This window comes from Petaurus breviceps, unplaced genomic scaffold, assembly GCF_028583685.1.
Source record: "Petaurus breviceps papuanus isolate PSGF00001 unplaced genomic scaffold, PetGlider_PUasm1.0 90865, whole genome shotgun sequence".
Lineage (NCBI taxonomy): Eukaryota > Metazoa > Chordata > Mammalia > Diprotodontia > Petauridae > Petaurus > Petaurus breviceps.
Window position 1 is genome coordinate 730,646 of NW_027187367.1, and position 19,106 is coordinate 749,751.

The 19,106-nt window shown below is 40.2% G+C and overlaps 1 protein-coding gene across 1 annotated transcript in view; it reads right to left on the reverse strand.

Annotated features, from left to right (window-relative positions):
- The window catches only part of NTN1 (netrin 1), a 440,610-nt gene that overhangs the window by 61,361 nt on the left and 360,143 nt on the right, over positions 1–19,106 (reverse strand). Inside the window, exon 6 of the mRNA XM_069073087.1 lies at positions 1,913–1,987. Within this exon, the coding sequence (XP_068929188.1) occupies positions 1,913–1,987 (75 nt within the window). The remainder of the gene's footprint in view (positions 1–1,912; positions 1,988–19,106) is intronic.

Genomic DNA, 19,106 nt, shown 5'->3' on the forward strand with positions numbered 1-19,106 from the left:
TTAACTAAATGCATATAATCACACTGTGCTAAGTGCTTTATAATTACTATCTTATATGATCCTCAGAACAACTCTGGGAGGTCGGTGTTATTATCCCCATTTTACAGATGAGGACACTGAAGCAAACAGACATTAGATGACCTGTCTAGTGCCAGTAAGTTTCAGAAGCCATATCTGAATTCAGATATTCCTGATTCTAGGTCTAGGTTTTATCCACTGTTGTGTGTTTGTGTATGTATATACACATATACATATACCTATACACACATACATACATTCATGTGTATATATGTATATGTGCATGTGTATCTGTCTGTCTGTCTATCTATCTATCTATCTATTCTTCCAACTAAAATTATGGGCCCCTGAAAGCCAAGAAGTTTTGGTTCTACCTTGGTTCCCAGAGGGACTACTACAATGATGGGCAGCACTGGGCTTCCAGTAATTAAAGGAGGGGAATAGAAGCAAAGGAAGGCAGGGGAGGAAGCTAGCTGAGGTTCTGTTTATCTTCAGCATTTCAGAAGAAACCTCAGTCTACCTCAGTCCAAATTGAACTTGAAGAGTTTTAGGATTCTTCTAAATGATAAGGGATGGAATTACTGGCCTTGAGAAAGAAGCATCACAATTGAGGATACAATGCCTGACTTGGGAGTCAGGAAGATTGGGTCTGGAATCCTACCTCTGACACTTAGTGTGGCTACAGACAGTGGCCTTCCCCTCTGTTTCCTCCTCTTTAAAATGAAAAGGCTGGACTAGATGTCCTCCCAACTTCCTTCTGACCTGAAATCTATGATCCTATGAACCTTTCCTTATCTTTTGTATCCACTTCTGCAAAAGAGGCGATTCACGGGATGGCAGGATTAACATAACATTATAGGAAGGGAACTCGGGGATCATCTCAGTCTGTAAGGATCACTGGATCCTAGATTTACAACCGGAAGAGGGCTCAAAAGCTGTCCAGGCTAGCCTTTTTGCTTTACAAATGACGAAACTGAGGCTGAGGGAGGCCTAGTGACTTGCCCTAGGTGATCTGGGATGCAAAACTAGGTCTTTAGGCTCCAAATTCAGTATTCTTTCCCCCATAGCATCAGGTCTTTTCTCTACATGGATTGTGTCAGGATCATAGAATGATAGTGTGTCAAGTATAATCATATAGTAATTATATAGTGTCAAAGTTAGAAGAGACCTACCTCAGGAATTCACCCTGTCCAACTTCCTCATTTTACACATGTGAAAATAGAGGCCCACAGAAATAAAGTAATTTTTCTGAGATCAAACAGCAAGTTATGATAAAAACAGAACTGGAATCAAGGACTCCTGATTCAGGTCCAGAACTCTTTCTATTACTCTGCACTGGTCAGTGTTCTGGACCAACAGAAGCAGAAAGTTCTGAGGAAACCGCTAACCATAAGAACCATATAGCCTAAATTCAAGGGGAAGTGGAAAAATTAAAAAAAAAAAAAAGGGTACAGACTAAATTCAGGGGGAAGGGCTCAAGGGTAGAGTGTGTGGCCACAAAACTCAGTCCTATGGTCCAGATTGCTCTGCATACCTGTGACCCACCTAAGGGAAAAGTGATCAGGGTCCTTCAAGTCATTCCCTAGTCTCTGGAGAAAGAAAATTTGCAATCTCAAAAGAACTGCATAGAAATCCCATGGTGCCCCATCAGTACCTAATGCCCACCAAGTCGGTATACCATGGGTATACTGACCTTCATGTGTACACACACAGGAACCCATGCACATACTCTCTTTCACTCTTTCCCTCCCTATCTCTCTCTTCCCCCCTCCTCCCTGCCCCTTTTCTTTCCTACATCTCTCCTTCCCTCCTTCCTTCTCCCTTCCTTCCTTGCCCCATCCCCCCAGAGGCTTGCACTTTTTTTCTCCTCTAGGAGAGAAACACTGTGACTCACCATAGTCCTTCTTGCAATACTTTTTCATGTTAATCTTCAGCTTCCCTTTGGAGGCCTTGCAGTAGGAATCACAGTCTGCAGGGGAGGAGAGAGAGCACAGACAAAAACTAATTAGCCTGGTGATGAATAGGCAGGCGGGGGCAGGGGCAGGGAGGCTCCAACTCCCTGAATAAGCAGTGTGCCTGTGATATCCATCTGTCAGGCCCGATTGGGCCGCCCAATAGAGCTTGGGAGGCATTCAGAGCAGGCCTGCTTTTCTAAAGAGACCCTTTTGACAAAGGAGCCCCCGCCTGCTTGCCCGCCTGACACCTCCCACCTCCCTCCTGCTTCAAGAATCCTTTAGCTGCTGTCTGTGGGCTGCCTTGGCCTCCATGGGAGACCCGGGGGCCTCCATTATTGCGCCACCCAGGGCTTTTGAGAGCCACACAAATTCCCCCTGTTCTTAAGATGCAACTGGAGCCTGATTAAAGCCAATAGAGGCCTCATTGTCACCCCTCGCCCAGGTTCTGTGTCAGGCGCTGGCATTCATCGCACAGAGCCTCTGGCTGGGGTCAGGTTCCAACAAAAAGGGTCACTGAGGAAATTAGCAGCCCATGAAGCGTTAGAAAACCCTTTTAGTGTCCACTCTACTGGAGTGTGCAAATAAAATGCCCCACTAAGAACATTTCACTTCTAATGGGCCCTACTGCTGAGACACAGTGTTCGGAGCTAAGGTTCTGTTAGTGCTCCCCAGCCTTCCGTCAGGGTCATCCCAGAGTAGAGAGCTCAAGCAGGGCAGAGGATGTACACAGTATCCCACTAGGGAACTTGACCACAGCAGTGTTCTGAGGTAGTGACTTGTGCCTTCTGATGGCCTGCAGGTGGATCAAAAATCAAGATCTAAATGTAAATGGCCCATAAATTCTGCATCGTATCATCAAAAAAGGCTGTGAATAAAAATAATTACTGACATTCATATCATTCTTTAAGGTTCACAAAGCACTTCTATGAACAATATCTCATTTGGTCCTCACAACATCCCTGTGAAACAAATATTGTAGGTAGTAATATTCCCACTTTATAGATGAGAAAACTGAGGCTAACAGAGATTAGGCCTCTTGTTTATGGTCACCCAAACAATAAGTCTTAATGCAGTATTTGAGTACATGTTACCATGTTTCACATTTCTTCCCAGCCTTCAAGGATCTGTACGATAAATGTAATCTAGGTTAAGTAAGTGAGCTTTGAGGCAGGCCAGATGTGACATAATAGGATCAAGCCCCTGGAATAAACTTCGATTCCTAGTTCCACCTAAGGCTCCTTCTTTACCTTGCTTCCCCCTAACAAGCAGGACAAGACTAGATTCCTGAATTGTCTTCTGCTGGTCCTGGAAAGTCCTCGGAGTAGCAGGAACTTGTGACTGTTAAATCCATACCATTCAAATGTACTGTGCTTTATTATCTCCCTAATCACTTTCACCTATATAGTGCTTTCAAGGTTGTGATGTGAATTAAATATGCTATCTCATTTGAGACTCACAATAACCTTGTGAGTTTGGTGCTATTATTATCCCCATTTTGAAGAGGAAGAAACTGAGGCTGGGAAAGACTTGCTGAGGATCACAGACCTAGTAAGTGTGTAAGGTGGGATTCTAACTCGAGTTTTCCTGACTCCAAGTCCAGCACTCTATTAACTATACCACCTACTTACCTATTATATCATTTGTTCCTCCTTATAAATTGAGAGATAGAGGGCATAGACCAAATTCCTAGAAAAAGGTATTTATGCTTATTTGTTGCCATTTTCTCATACCCCTCTCAGTTCCCAACTCTCATAGTCTGGCTTCCAATTCCTTTACTCAATTGTTCTCTACAAAGTTAATAGAGACCTCCTAGTTACTAAATCCAGTAGTCTTTGCTCATTTTTCATCCTTCTAGATCTCTCTTCAGTGACACTGTTGACTCCCTTCTGGATATTCTCTCCTCCCTATGTTTCATCACACTATTCTCTCTTTGCTTTTCTCCTATCTGTATGACTGTTCTTTCTCAGGCTCCTTTGATGGATCCATTTAGGTCAACACCTCCTAACCCACTGAGCTCCCCAAAGTTCTATCCTGGGTCTGCTTCTCTTCTTTCTCTAGACACTCTCTCACTGACCTCAACTCCCAATGATTCAATTATCCTCTTTATGCAGAGTATTCCCAAATCTACCTTCATCCCAAGTACCAATCCCACATGACCAACAATCACCTCCATTGCATGTCCCACAGGTATCCCAAATAAAACATCTTTCCATAAATACCAATCTTTCCTCATAACTTTCCCTGACAAGGACTATGAACCAAGGTCACCCAGGTTCACAATTTAGGAGTCATCTTTGATTTTTTGCTCTCATTCATTTCTTATAACCAACCAGTTACCAAGTCTTATTGGTTCCACCACTGGGGTGCATTTGTTTCCTTCTCTAGTTGCAGATTTTTGCCACCTTTCACATATAACAGCTATATATAACAGCTTTCCCATTGTTCTCCCTGCCTTTAGTCTCTCCTCTCTCTAATCCATCCTCCACAAACATACCAAAATAACATTCCTAAAGCAGAGATCTGACCAAGTCATTTCCATACTCAAAAAGATCCAGTGGTTCTCTACTGCCACTAAGATAAACTATAAAGTACTCTATTTGATAAGTAGAGTCTTCAAAATCTTGCTTCAACTATTTTTTTTCTAAACTGATGTGACTCCCCATAGCATTCTTTGTTCTAGTCAAAACGACCAATTTGGTGTTTTCCATACACGATTCCATCTCTTGGTTCTGTGCCTTTGCTTCCCACTTGGAATATTTTCCATCTTCACTTTCACCTCTTGAACTTCCTAGTTCTTTTCTAGGCTAAGCCCAAAGTGTCACTTCCTATACAAGCCTTTCTTTTGGGGGCCTTCCTGTAAGTCAATACTTGTATTTAGTTTGTATATTTTGTATTTACTTATCTGTTTGTATGTTTTCCCTTCTCCCCCCCAAATGTAAGCTCCTTGAGGGTAGGGACTGTTTTTATTTTTGTATCCCCAGTGCCTAGTATAGTATGGGCATATAGCAGGCACCAAAATAATGATTGTTAGATGAGTGAACTTCAAAAAACTTTACCAAGATATGTATTTTTTGTGATTTTTTCCCCCATTTTTCTGATGAATCTACAATATAGCCATCCTTTTAGATAGCATTTGCTAATAAATGCTGGGGAAAGAACAGACTATTTGATCACTTCTATATCCTCTAAAAATAAGGCCCTGAAACCCACACAACAGCTTATACCCTGTGATCTCTCTTTTTCCCCAAGCTATTCAGAATTCTTTTTCTGGGCTCTAGAACACTGAGGTCACCAGATAAATGAAGCACTGCCATGTATACCTCCTTCTTTTGTAACACCTGAAATGATTCTAGCTTCATATAAACAAATTATCTTTTTCAAAAGAACAGTATAGAACTCAACACTTTGTGCACTTTGTAATTCTTATGTACCTCAGTAGCTAAATTCTGTCCTCATCTTTTCTGAAGCCTAAGGCTGTTCTGCCACTGATGATGCAAACTTCATCTCAAAATGAAAAACAGTATTTTCAAGCATTCAACAGATCCGAGCCAAGGGTCAAAGGCCAGTCTATTTTATTTAGCCTGTTCCATCTGACAATCAAAAGACAGGCTTTGAGTTAGAATGACTGTGAAGAGTAGAAAGATAGTTCTTTAAGATGAGAGGTAATTTGGCACACTGGAGAGAACACTGAACCTAGAATCAAGAGGATCTGCCTTAGACACTCACTAGTTGTGTTACCCTGAGCAAATCAATTAATCTGGCAGCCTCAGTTTTCTCCTCTATAAAATGGGATAATAATAATAGCACCTACACCATAGGGCTGTTGTGAGGATTAAATGAGATAATATATTTGAAATACTTTGCAAACCTTAAGGAGCTATATAAAAGTTGTTACTATTTACTACTACTACTACTACTACTACTACTACTACTACCAACAATTTAAATATGTTATGGAATATCTGGTGAGCTTTCCTGATCTCCTTACTACCCCTCACATACTTGCTATGCCAGGTAAATCAATCAATTTGCTTTTCCCAGTACACACCTGTATTGTTAATGGAATGGGAAGATTCTTCACATAATAGCCCTATGTGACCTGCTTTGAGCCTGAGTCACATGGGGCCCATGGTAGGAGGAGCTTGCCAAATGGGTGGAACAGGAATGGGTGGAGCAGGAAGGAAGAGTAAGTAAAGAGGAAGAGCTGAGAGAGAGAGGAGCTAAAAGACAGAGGAGGAAGATGGAGGCAGAGCAGTTAGCATGGGTGAGAGAGGGGCATTTTGCCTAAGGGAGCTTGTTTGTGGGGAGGCCTGAAGGAGGGAAGGCATGGGGATGGCAGTGCTCCCTGCATTGGTAATGTATACCAACTTCTTGATTACCATGGTGGATTTGGCTTTCCTTTATTCTATATGAATAAATATTTTAGTTTTGTCTTCAAAGAAGAGAGTTTATTATATCTTGCAATTCAAACCTGGACATATGCCTGCATATTTATAGCAGCCACCTTGGGTGTCACACTGGCAATATAACATCTTTCTATCTCATGGTTTTGTTTTGTTTTTGTTTTTTGCCTTGCCCAGTTATCCTCAGTATCTGGCTTTGGGAACCCTAGTTTCCTCTGGTAGTTTAGGTGATAACCTCCTATATGAGGCTTGATGTCCTCAGTTGTTGTCTTCCCTGGAAATAACTTTGTATGAATTCTGTATGTAGGGAAGGGGATGAATAAGCATGCACATCCAACTTCATGGGAAATGTTTGTAATGTTAATGAAACAGGAAGATCTTCTCTGCCCATTAATAGGTCTAACACATGAAGCCTGGGTCACATGGAGCTCACTGTGTGGGAGGAACTTGCCCAAGGAGGAGAGAAAGCAGAGAGTGAGGCACAGTAGATAGAGAGAAGCAATTTGTGAGTGGGAAAAGGGAGGAATTTGTCTAGGGGAACTTGTTTTTGTGGGGAAGCCTGACAGAAAGAAGGCTTGGGATGTCAATGCTCTCTGGATTAGTAATGAATACCTTGTTAAATCTTACCTCCTGGTATCCTAATGATATTCCAAATAAATATTTTGGTTTTGCCTTTGAGGAAGAAAGTTTATTATATTTTGCAAATCTACCCTGGAAATATACATGCATATTCATGGTGTCTGCTATGGGTATTACATTGGCGTTAGTGTTCCAATCCAATTCACTGCTACATGTATATATCTTGATACAGTTTTCTGTGTACATTTTGTCCCCTATCTTACTTCCAATGGAATATATGCTTTCTAAGGGCAGGGGCTGTTTTATTTTTGTTTTTGTAGACCCAGCACCTAATAGAGTAGGGGGCCTGGCACATAGTAGGAGCTCAATAAATACTTGTTGATTCTTGATTTTATCTTCCAAGCATTTACTCCTAACTTGGCAACCACACCCTTCTCTCTCTTATTCCCTTCACACTCATCTTCAGGGCCAGATTCCTGAGTTGCATTTTGGACAAATGCTATGATGTAATAGTTAAGAAATAAGCCTTTGTAGGAATTGGCAATGGTGCTGACACAGGAGTTACATCTGACCAGGGACTCACTGGACCCTCTATTTCCTTCCTTAACCCTCAAGTGATAGGAAAAGATGTTGGGAAAAGATAATTGCTACCTGGCTCTCAACTCTGTGTTTGGCTCTGCATGTAAGAGGGCTGCAGTGAACAGCAAAGCCACCATCTGTCAATCCCACAGCAGGAACATCCTGGCGGGTTCGTGATCTTGGCTCCCCAATATTCTGTGTCTTCCCCTGGTAGCCCATCCTCCACCTTAATCTTTCCACCTGCTCTACTGGCCTGGAAACTTAACTTACAGTCATCCCAGAGCCAAGAGGCTCCTTCTCAATAGCTGATCTCCTTCCACCCACTCTCTTCTTTCACTACTGAGCAACTCACTTTCCTGCCCTCTTATAATGTTCTGTGTGCCTCTTCTTCTAGGTTACAAAAGCCAGCTGGGCAGGCCTGCTCACAGGATATAAGCCAATCTCTAAGCATATGGCAGATGGAGCCAAGCATGTCCTCATTCCAGCTATGGGCTTTACATCTGGCACCTCTCTACTCTGGATGCCAGGCAGCACATTGGCAAGATATGTACAGGCAGAAGCCAGTCCTGCCCTATGAATTCAGTGTCATTAAGCTCAGATAAGTTGGGGCAGTAAGCTCAAAGTGCTAATTAGATACAAAACCACAACTGGTCCTCCAAGTGGCAGAGAAACACGAAGTGCCACATTGAAGACGCCAGAGCTGACTTGAGCAAACTAAATACAATGTGAACAGCCACTACAATCCAAGACAGGCAATTTCTGAGTCTCTTAGCCATGGCACCACTCATTAGAGCAGAGAAGAAAAAGGAGATGGAAATGGGGAGGGTAAGAGAGACTAAGAAATCCACAAATGGCACGTTCCACTCCAAAAACAATATCCAACCTGAGAGCAGCTGGTGGGCACCCTAACACCTGAGAAGAGATACCTACCCATCAGATTTTACCAAAGATTTTCCAGCTCCTTCTGAAACTGGGCACAGAATCTATAGTACCATCCTTAGGTTGGGTCCATTTTTCTGTGCCCTGTGTGAGAGTAACCCAGGAAAACTCTAGCACCAGGTGGGCACCACTGCCCTGCTGAGGCCAGTCCTTCACAATCCCTTCTGGCTTCTTCCTTCCCTCAATCCTCATTAAAAATGGTTGATAATTATATAGGGCTTTAGGGTTTACAAAGAAACTTACATGGATTATCTCATTTAATTTCTCACAAAAATCTGGAGAGGGAAACAGAACAAGTACAGATGAGGAAAAGGAGGATCAGAGAGAATATGTGACTTGTCTAAGGTCACACAGCTTAAATAGGAGAGCTAGGATTCAAACCTAGTCCTCACTTCAAGTCCAATTCTCCTTCTTCCACAGAAAACGCATTCTGCCTTTTCTGGCTTTAGTTTATGAAACTCAGCCAGGCCCCTTCTCCTAGAAGGAACTGTCAGCACCTCAGGAACAGAATCATCCCAAGCTTTTTATATGCAGGCTGAGAACTGGATCGAAGCCAGGAGAAAGAGAACTGTAGAGTAGAATAAGCCATACAGCAAAACCTCCTCACTGTTGTTCACTATACTGAGAGGTTTTCTTTTACTGGCCTCCTGCCCTCCATAATAGGCTCAGAGTCACTGTGGTCCATCTTAGTCTCATTTGCAGACACAGGGCAGAAAATACCTTCATGAGCACTTCAGTCTTTCTTGAGTGGTAGGTGTATAGTTGGAGAAATATCCAAAGGCTGAGGACTTATTCTTTCATTCAATGGATGATGATCTAGCAGCTCCCCTTTCCATTACAACTTCCAATAAGCTTTAATCTATATGCATAGTATGATATTTATTCAGCTTTAGGTCACCAAAGCAGAAAGTCTTTAGAGCCTAGAAGAGGCATATGTCATCAGAAGTCTGGCAGCCAAGAGGTTGGGCTAAGTCCACTGGAAAGAGCTCTGGTTCTGGAGTTAGAAGACCTAGGTTTAAACCTTGTCTCTTGCCACTCACTACTTGAGTGACCTTAAGCGACTGACAACTTTTCTGAGTCTCAGTTTACCCATCTGTAAAATGAAGGGGTTTGACCAGGTGGCTTCTGAGGTCTCTTCTATATCTAAAATCTGTGTTGCTATGATTCTATCTCCAGAGTGATGGTGTAGAATGAATATTTCAGATTATGACTTCAGCTCCCTATAAGATGGAACTTCCTAACAGTAAGAGAGTAAGACAATAAATGACAGCAACAACAACAACAATAAAACATCGGAATGGGATGTTTTCTGAGTTAGTTTTGTGTCACTGAAGGGGAGAGGGGAAAATACTTTGCTGAGGATGTTTTAAAGGGTCCTCCTGCTTCAGGGTGTACTACAATACAATACTCCTGAGCTTCCTCCCAGCTCTGAGTTTCCATGCTTCAAATCAATCTTTTCTTTGCAGAAAGGACAAACACTGGTTAATTTTTCTTGTTATGCATGCATATGTGGTTTTGTATGTGTGTGTATAAGTGTGTGTGGGTGTGGGTAGGTGTGGTGGTGGTGATCACTCCATAACAAATGTCATGGCAATAAGATAAATTTCTTCATCTCAATCGCTGAGCTCTCCAGCTGAACAATTCTAAAGCTGTTCCTCACAAAGGCAAGCAATGACAAATCTTATCCTCCCCAGTGCTGAAAACAGAGAAGAAGGCACAAAGGACAAGTGAATTACTGGGGTCCTCAGGTGTGCAGGGAGGAGGAAGGGTGTTCAGCAGCATGAATGCCCACTGGATTTCCTAGTCTCTTCCACCTCTGACATTCTATGATGCAGGCAATGATTTAGGAAATATTGCCCTGAAACATTTACCATAAGCTCTCTGACAGGGTCTCACCCACAAAACTGAGGGTGCCAGCATATAAATCCTTTCTAAATGCTTATGAAGAAGCAATTTTCACAAATGGGTAAGAAGCTACATACACACTGAAAGTCTAGAGCTGATCACATATCATATAATGATTGAAAAAAATATAAAGAAGTATGCGTAAAACTTTCAGCTCAGACATTTTAATCAACTCTGTACAGCTTTCATTCTATTCAATAAACATTTATTGATTAAATATAGATTCTATTCAGAGCACTCTGATGGGTGCTGGGGATAATGCCAATGAAACAAGACACAGGCCCTGTCTTGGAGGAACTGATAAAACTAGCTGGGAGGATAAAACACAAGATGTAATATGACAAATACATAGGGGTGGTTTAAACAATATGCTGTGATAGAAGGGAGAGAGGCTGGGAAGATCAATAAGAGGGGCATTTAAGACAAGAGATAAATATCTGATAAGGGGGCAGCTAGGTGGCACAATGAATAGAGCAGTGGCTCTGGAGTCAGGAGGACCTGAATTCAAATCTGACTTCAGACACTTAATACTTACTAGCCATGTGACCTTGGGCAAGTCACTTAACCCCAACTGCCCTGCCTTCCCCCCTCCATCAAAAAAATCTGATAAAGGAATTTCAGAGTTCATGAGAATGGATGTGGAACATTGGGGGGTGATGACAAGATCAAGAATATCACCATGTCTTTGCATCCTATGGCAGGTTGGAGGAGTAAGTCAAGGGACTTGGACGTTAGGCCATGTGAGGAGAGCATGAATGCATACATGGAAGGAAGATGGTTGTTGATCTCCATCTTGAGGAAGGAAAGAGACTCCATGAAGCAGAAGACACTGACAGTAAGAGAGAGAGAGAGAGAGAGAGAGAGAGAGAGAGAGAGAGAGAGAGAGTATGGCATGCAAAGAAGAGAGAGAATGATCACTGGACTGGATCAAAAGAAAGGGTAATTTGGAAGAGGGGTGGGATTGGAAAGAAAGATCATGAGTTCTGTTTGGATATAGTGAGTCTGAAATATCTCTGAGGAATCTAGTTTGAAATGTCCAATAGGCAGTAATAGAGTTTTAAAGCTCGGAGAAAAGATGGGGCTGGATATATGGATCTGTGAAACCTCAGCACTGAGGTGGTAATTTAATTCATGGGGACTTAGGAGGGTAGTGAAAGGTGGGGAGAGGAAGGTAACATTAAAATGGATGCTGAAGTTCCCTGGTATAAGGGCAGGAGTTGAGAAAAAGAGAAAGATAAGCATTCAGGTATAGAAAGCTTTGAGAAAGGAGAGAGGGGCAGCTAGGTGATGCAGTGAGTAGAGCACCGGCCCTGGAGTAAGGAGGACCTGAGTTAAAATCCGGCCTCAGGCAATTAACACAAAAACTAGCCGTGTGACCCAGGGCAAGTCACTTAACCCCAATTGCCCTCCAAAAAGAAAAAAAAATGCCTTTGGGGGCAGCTAGGTGGTGCAGTGAGTAAAGTGCCAGCCCCGGAGTCAGGAGGACCCGAGTTCGGTTCCGACTGCAGACACTTAACACCCACACAAAAAAACTACCCGTGTAACCTTGGTCAAGTTACTTAACCCCAGTTGCCCTCCAAAAAAAAGAAAAAAAAAGACAGGAGAGAAAGGAGAGAAAATAGCCTTGGGGCTGTTATATGAATAGCCATTGTGATCTGAACCAGGTAGAATTTTTATTCAGTGAATTTCAGAATGACTAGGAGTATTCCAGATGCCCTCTAGGCTACTGGGTCAAGGGCATGAATAAAGGCATAGCTGGGCGAGGAGAAGATAGAAACAAGTATTATGAGAAAGGAGGGATTTGGAGACTTGGAGAAAGGGAAGTCAGGTCCTTGAGGGTCAGTAGATGGAAGGAGAGTGAAAGGAAAAGGCCCAGAATGGAAGCAAGGTTTATTCATTACAGAGGGCACAGCAGAAGATATGGGCAGGGTTGGAGTGGGAGATGGGTGGGGTAGGGCTGAGGAAAATGGAGATGGGAGTTGGGAAAATTTTGCTCTTATGTGGCTAGTGACTAGGAATATAGGAATCAAAATATCACAGATTCAGAGTTGTAAGAGACCTTGGACATTATTGAATACAAGCCGTTCATTTTACAGATGAGGAAACTGAGACCCCCAAAAGGTCAAGTAATTTGTCCATCAGGAGACACTTGAACTGAAGTCTTCTTGACTCCAAATCTATGCCTCTATCTACTACACGAGTGATAGAAGTTTGTCAGCCATTAAGAAGGACTAGGAGCATGGCACTGTAGTCACTTCTTCTTACTCTTCTTGGGAAGGAAAGGTGTATGTGGGGAGGGGGGCCAGACGAGGGGGTTGGGAGGTGGGGAAGAAAAGGGCATGCTGCACCAAATCCCGGAATTGAATTGAGGTCTGTGCTGAACAATATGAGGGATACAAAAACCAAAATAATATATGGCCCCTATACACTAAAACTTAATAGTTGAGTGGGGAAGATATAAAAATGAAATAGAGCAACATAAGACATTTCATCAAATGTCATGCATGCTGTAATAGAAAGAGCAGATCAGTCAAAAGACCTGGGTACAAATCCTAAAAAGGCCACTTAGTTACTAGCTGAATGACTTCAGGCAGGGAAGGATGTCTCTAGTCTAGTACCCCAGGGGGTCTGGGCTATTTATGACTTTCATCAGTGACTTTTGAAGTTATAGATGACCCACTTACTAAATTTGCATATGACACAAAGTTATAAAGGATAGCTAATACATTAGATGATAGAATCAGGTTCTAAAAAGATCTGGACAGACTTAGAATATTAGGTCAAACTGAATAAGATAAAATTTAATAGGGATAAATAGGCAATCTTACACTTTGGGAAAATGTGCCTAGAGAGCAATCTGATAGATACCTGGGGGTTTAAGTGAACTGCAAGCTCAATATGAGTTAATAATGCAGTACAGTAGCCATGAAAGCTAATTTAAGTCTTGGAATTTCTTGGAACTTCAAGACACAAACTTTCAGAACCTGTTTCCTCATCTGTAAAATGGGTATGATAATACCTGCACTACTTATCTACCCAACTGTTACAAGGATCAGATTTGATAATATGTGTTAAATTCTTTGTATACAAAGAATTATTCTTTGTGAATTGATCAGCCTCTTCTCCCAATGTAAAGATCTTGAGTTTTCAGGCTTGGACCTTTCCCTGAATGTGGCTCCCTAGTGCACATTTCACTCTTGGATACAGCTGGTTGGCCACTCTAATGCTAGGTCCTTATACCAGAACACTTCCTGGCAGTGCCTCAATTTCAAGATCTTACTGCTAGTGTTTCTGTTTACTTTTCTAAGTGTATGATTAGTCCCTTACTCATTGTGTATGTGAATCTCTGGCATCTTTATATCCTCACTATATGTCATTGGTGGATAATGGCAATAATTCCTGGTCCTCACCCTCAAGGGACTTCTAGATGGGTCTTTGGCCCCCCTGCCTTTGCACTGACTAACCACCATGCCTAGAATCTTCTTTCTATATATACCTCCGCCTCTTTGATTCCCAGGCTTTCTTTGAACTCAGTTCAAATCCTATCTATCCTGATCCCCCCAGTTGCTAGTGCTATCTTCTCTTAGACTACTTTTCATTTACTCTCTCTATCATTTGTCTATACCTAGTCATGTATTTGTCATTGCCTCCATTAGAAGGTACACTCTTTCAAGAAGGCAGAGTAGAAGCTAGAAGTCACCTGAACTCTCCAAGCAATTTTAAAATAATGCCTCAAATCTAATTCTGGAGTGGCAGAGTCAACAAAAGGTAAGAGCAAAACAATTTTCTAGCTCAAGACAACAAAGGAGTTTAGAATCTGGCAGGAAAGGTTTGTGTCATCAGGGTGGTATTTGGACCAGCAATGAAGGATAGGCAGCAATACAAGGCCGGCCTTAAATAGCAGTAGCAGCTTTGGGAGCTTTCAGCCCACAGACAGTAAGGGAGGTAAGACAACTGATCAGAAGGAGATTACAGGGGACATTTTGCTGGTGCAGGGTTCAAGACACTGTTGTATTGCCTAGATGCAGTTCTGGGACACAAGGGGAAGGGGGTTGACCACAAAGGAGCGAAGGTCCTGGTCACAGGTACAGGGCTGGTGCTTGTGGTCACTAACAAGGGAGCAGGGGCCCTGGTCACAGTTTCAAGGTAGAAAGGAGAACTAGTGCTTGTGGCTGCAGAAGAGTAGGGGACATGCTCAATTCCAGGGCCAAGAAGAATGCTAGAACCTGTGGCTATAGGGGAACAAAGTCCCTTTCTGGGTAGAGACCAAAGTGCAGCCCAGGAGAGCAGTGACCACTTAGATAATACCACCACGGAAGCAATGAAAACTTATAGACCCCCAGAAGTAACTCTGAAAACAGCAACATGAAAAACCTGAAGTTTGGGGTATTGTCCAAACCATTCCAGGCTCACAGTCCAATTCTAATATAGTTAAAAGTCAAAAAATAGATTAGAAAAATGAGAAAACAACAATAAAAGAGAACCTGACCATAAAAAGTTACTATGGTGACAGGTAAGACAAACTCAGAGGAAGACAATGAAGTCAAAACAACTACAAGCAAAGTCTCAAAGAAAAGTATGAATTTGAAAAAAGCCTAACAAGAATTCCTGGAAGGGCTCAAAAAAGATTTTCAAAATCAAGTAAGAGAGGTACAAGAAAAACTGGGAAAAGAAATTACAGTAATGTAAGACAGTCATGAAAAGAGCACCAACAACTTGGTAAAAGAGGCCAAAAAAGAATGCAGAAAATAACACCTTAAAAAACAAAATTGGCCAAATGGTAAATGAGGCACAAAAATCCACTAAAAAGAAGATGCTTAACAAGTAGAATTGACCAAATAGAAAAAGAAGAAATTTCTTAAAAATTAGGATTAAGCAAGTGGAAACTAATACTTCATGTGATATCAAAAAAGAATAAAACAAAATCAAAAGAATGAGAAAAGAAAGGAAAATGTGAGACATATCACTGGAAAAATAAATGGCATGGAAAATAGATGAAGGAAATAAAATTTAAAAATGATTAGACTGCATTAAAACCATGATCAAAAAAAGAGCCTAGATATCATCTTTCAAAAAATTATCAAGAAAAACTTTCTTAATATTCAAAACCCACAGGGTAAACTAGAAATCAAAAGAACCCACCAATTACCTTCTAAAAGAGACCCCCAAATGAAAACTCACAGGAATATTGTAGTCAAATTCCAGAGCTCTGAGGAAAGAAACAATTGAAATATTGTGGAACCACAGACACAAGATATAGCAGCTTCTACAATAAAGGATCAGAGGCCATGGAATATGATATTCCAGGAGGCAAAGGTGCTAGGATTACAACCAAGAACAATCTACCCATCAGAAGTGGGTATAATCCTTCAGGTGGAAAATATGGATATTTGATAAAATAGACTTTCAAGCATTGCTGATGAAAAGACCAGAGTTTAATAGAAAAACTGATTTTCAAAAAGAAGGTTCAAGAGAAGCATGAAAATGAAGACAGGAAAAAGAAATCATAAGGAATTCAACAAAGGTTAAACTGTTTATGTTCCTATATGGGAAGATGATACTTACAGGTATGGGTTGATGATGATGGAATGATTTAAAAAAAAATAAAATGAAGGGATGAAAAAGAAAGATGCATTGGGAGAAAGGGATGAGGGAGAGGGAGAATGGGTAAAATTATCTCACATAAAAGAATCACAAAAGGAAGAGCTTTTATAGAGGAAGGAGAAATGGGGAAGGGAGGGCAACAGGCAACACTCTCAACAGAACTGGCTCACATTCAGTTCAGTATAGAAGTCTATCTTACTCTAGAGGGAAGTAGAAGGGGAAGGGGTTAACAGAAGAGATGGAAGATTAAGGGAGGCAGTGGTCATAAGCAAAGAAAAGCAGTTTCTGGAGGGAGGGAAGGAGGGGGAGAGGGAGAGGGAGAGAGAGGGAGAGAGAGGGAGAGAGAGAGAGAGAGAGAGAGAGAGAGAGAGAGAGAGAGAGAGAGAAAATAAGATGGGGAGAAATACACAGTAATCAAAACCATGAATGTGAATGAGATAAACTCACAAATAAAATAGAAGTAGATAGCTAAATGGATTAAAAAACAGAATCCAACAATATTTTCTATACAAGAAACATACTGGAAACAAAGAAACAGAGTAAAAACAATAAACTATAGCAGAAATTATTATTCAGCTAATGTTTAAAAAGGAGGGGGACAATCATTATCTCAGACAAAGCAAAAGCACAAATATTTTTATTTTTAAAAGACAAATAGGGAAGCTACATTTTGCTAAAAGGCACCATAAACAATGAAGTAACATCAGTACTAAACATAACTGCACTAAATGGAATAGCATCCAAATTCTGAAAGGAAAAGATAAGTGAGTTACCTGAGGAAACAGTAAATTATACTAGTGAAGTCCTCAACTTTCCTAAATCTAACCATAAAATAAACAAGGAAGAAGTTAAGGAATTGAATAGAATTTTAGGAAAGTTAAGTATAAGAGACCTCTGGAGAAAACTGAATGGGAATAGGAAGGAGTATACCTTTTTCTCAGCTGTACATGGCATCTTCACAAAAAAAAAAAAATGGCCATGTATTAGGGCATAAAAACCTCCCAACCAAAGACAGAAAAGCAGAAATATTAAATGCACCCTTTTCAGATCACAATGCAAAAAAAAATTACATTCAATAAAGGGTTGTAGAAAAATAGATTAAAAATTAGTTAGAAACTAAATAATCTAATCCTAAAGAACAAATCACAGATAAAATGAATGACTTAATTAAAAAGAATGACAATAATGAGACAACTTACCAAAATATTTGAGATATAAACAAAGTAGTACTTAGGGGAAAATTTTCATCTCTAAATGCTTACATCAATAAAACAGAGAAAGGGTAGATGAATGAATTGGACATGCAATTTTAAAAATCTAGAAAAAAACAAATTAAAAAACCCATATACCAAATTGGAAATCCTTAACGTCAAAGGAGAAATTAATAAAATTAAAATAAATAAAACCACTGAAATAATAAATAAAACTAAGAGATGGTTTTATGAAAAAAAAAACCAAAATATATAAACCTATTTTGATTTTTAAAAATAAAGTAGTAAACCTAATTACCAGTGTAAAAATGAAAAGGGTAAATTCACCACCAATCAATCAAAAGGAAATTAAAACAATTCTTAGAAGTTACTTTGCCCAATTATAAGCCAATAAATCTAACAATCTAAGTGAAATAGATGAATTTTTACAAAAATATAAATTTCCCAGATTAAGAGAAGAAGAAATAGAATACTTAAACTCTACCTCAGAAAAAGAAATTAAGGTAGGATTCATACCGGGAATGCAGAGTTGGTTCAATATTAGGAAAACTATCAATATAATTGATCATCAACAACATCTCAATAGATGCACAAAAAGCATTTGACAAAACACAACATGCATTCTTATTAAAAGACACTAGAGAGCAGAAGAATAAATAGAATCTTCCTTAAAATCACAGGTAGCATCTATCTAAAACCATCAGCAGCATATGTAATGTCGTTAAGCTAGAAGCATTTCCAATAAGATCAGGAGTGATATAAAGATGTCGATTATCTCCACTGTTATTCAATATGGTACTAGAAATATTAGCTTTAGCAACAAGAGAAGAAAAAGAAATTGAAGGAATTAGAATAAGCAAAGAAAAAACAAAGCTATCACTCTTTGCAGATGATATGATGGTATACTTAAAGAATCCTAGAGAATCAACTAAAAAATTACTTGAAATAATAAACTAATTTATCAATGTTTCAGGATATAAAATAAACCCATATAAATCATTGGCATTTCTACATATAATTAACAAAGCCTTACAGCAAGAGATAGAAAGAGAAATTCCATTTTAAGTTACTATAGACGTTATAAAATATTTGGGAGACTATATGCCAAAACAAACCCAGGAACCATGAACACAATTACAAAACATTTTTCACAAAGTCAAACCTAAACAATTGGAGAAATATAAATTGCTCATGGGTAGGCCAAGCTAATATAATAAAAATTATAATTCTACCTAAATTAAATTACTTATTCTTTGCCATAGCAATCAAACTACCAAAAATTATTCTATAAAGTTAAAAAAAATAACAAAATTCATCTGGAAGAACAACATGTACAGAACATCAAGGAAATTAATGAAAAAAATTCAAGGAAAGGTGGCCTAGCTGTACCAGATCTTAAATTGAGAGATTTAAATTAAATAAAGCAGCAATCATTGAACCAATGTAATAGTGGCTAAGAAACAGTGCTGGATCAGTGGAATAGGTCAGGTATGCAAGACAACAGTCAACAGCTATAGCAATTTACTACTTGATAAACCCAAAGGCTCCAGCTGCTGGGATAAGAACTCACAATTTAAGGGGCGGCTAGATGGTGCAGTGAATAGAGCACCAGCCCTGGAGTCAGGAGGACCTGAGTTCAAATCCAGCCTCATACACTTAACACAAAAACTAGCTGTGTGACCTTGGGCAAGTCACTTAACCCTAATTGCCCTCCAAAAAGAAAAGAAGAAAAAAAGAGCTCACAATTTAACAAAAACTGCTAGAACTGGAAAACAATATGGCAGAAACTAGGCACAGACCAACATCTTACACCCCATACCAAGGTAAAGTCAAAATGGGCACATGATTTAGATATAAAGACTGATACTGTAACCAAAGTAGGAGAGCAAGCAATAGTTTACCTGTCAGTTCTA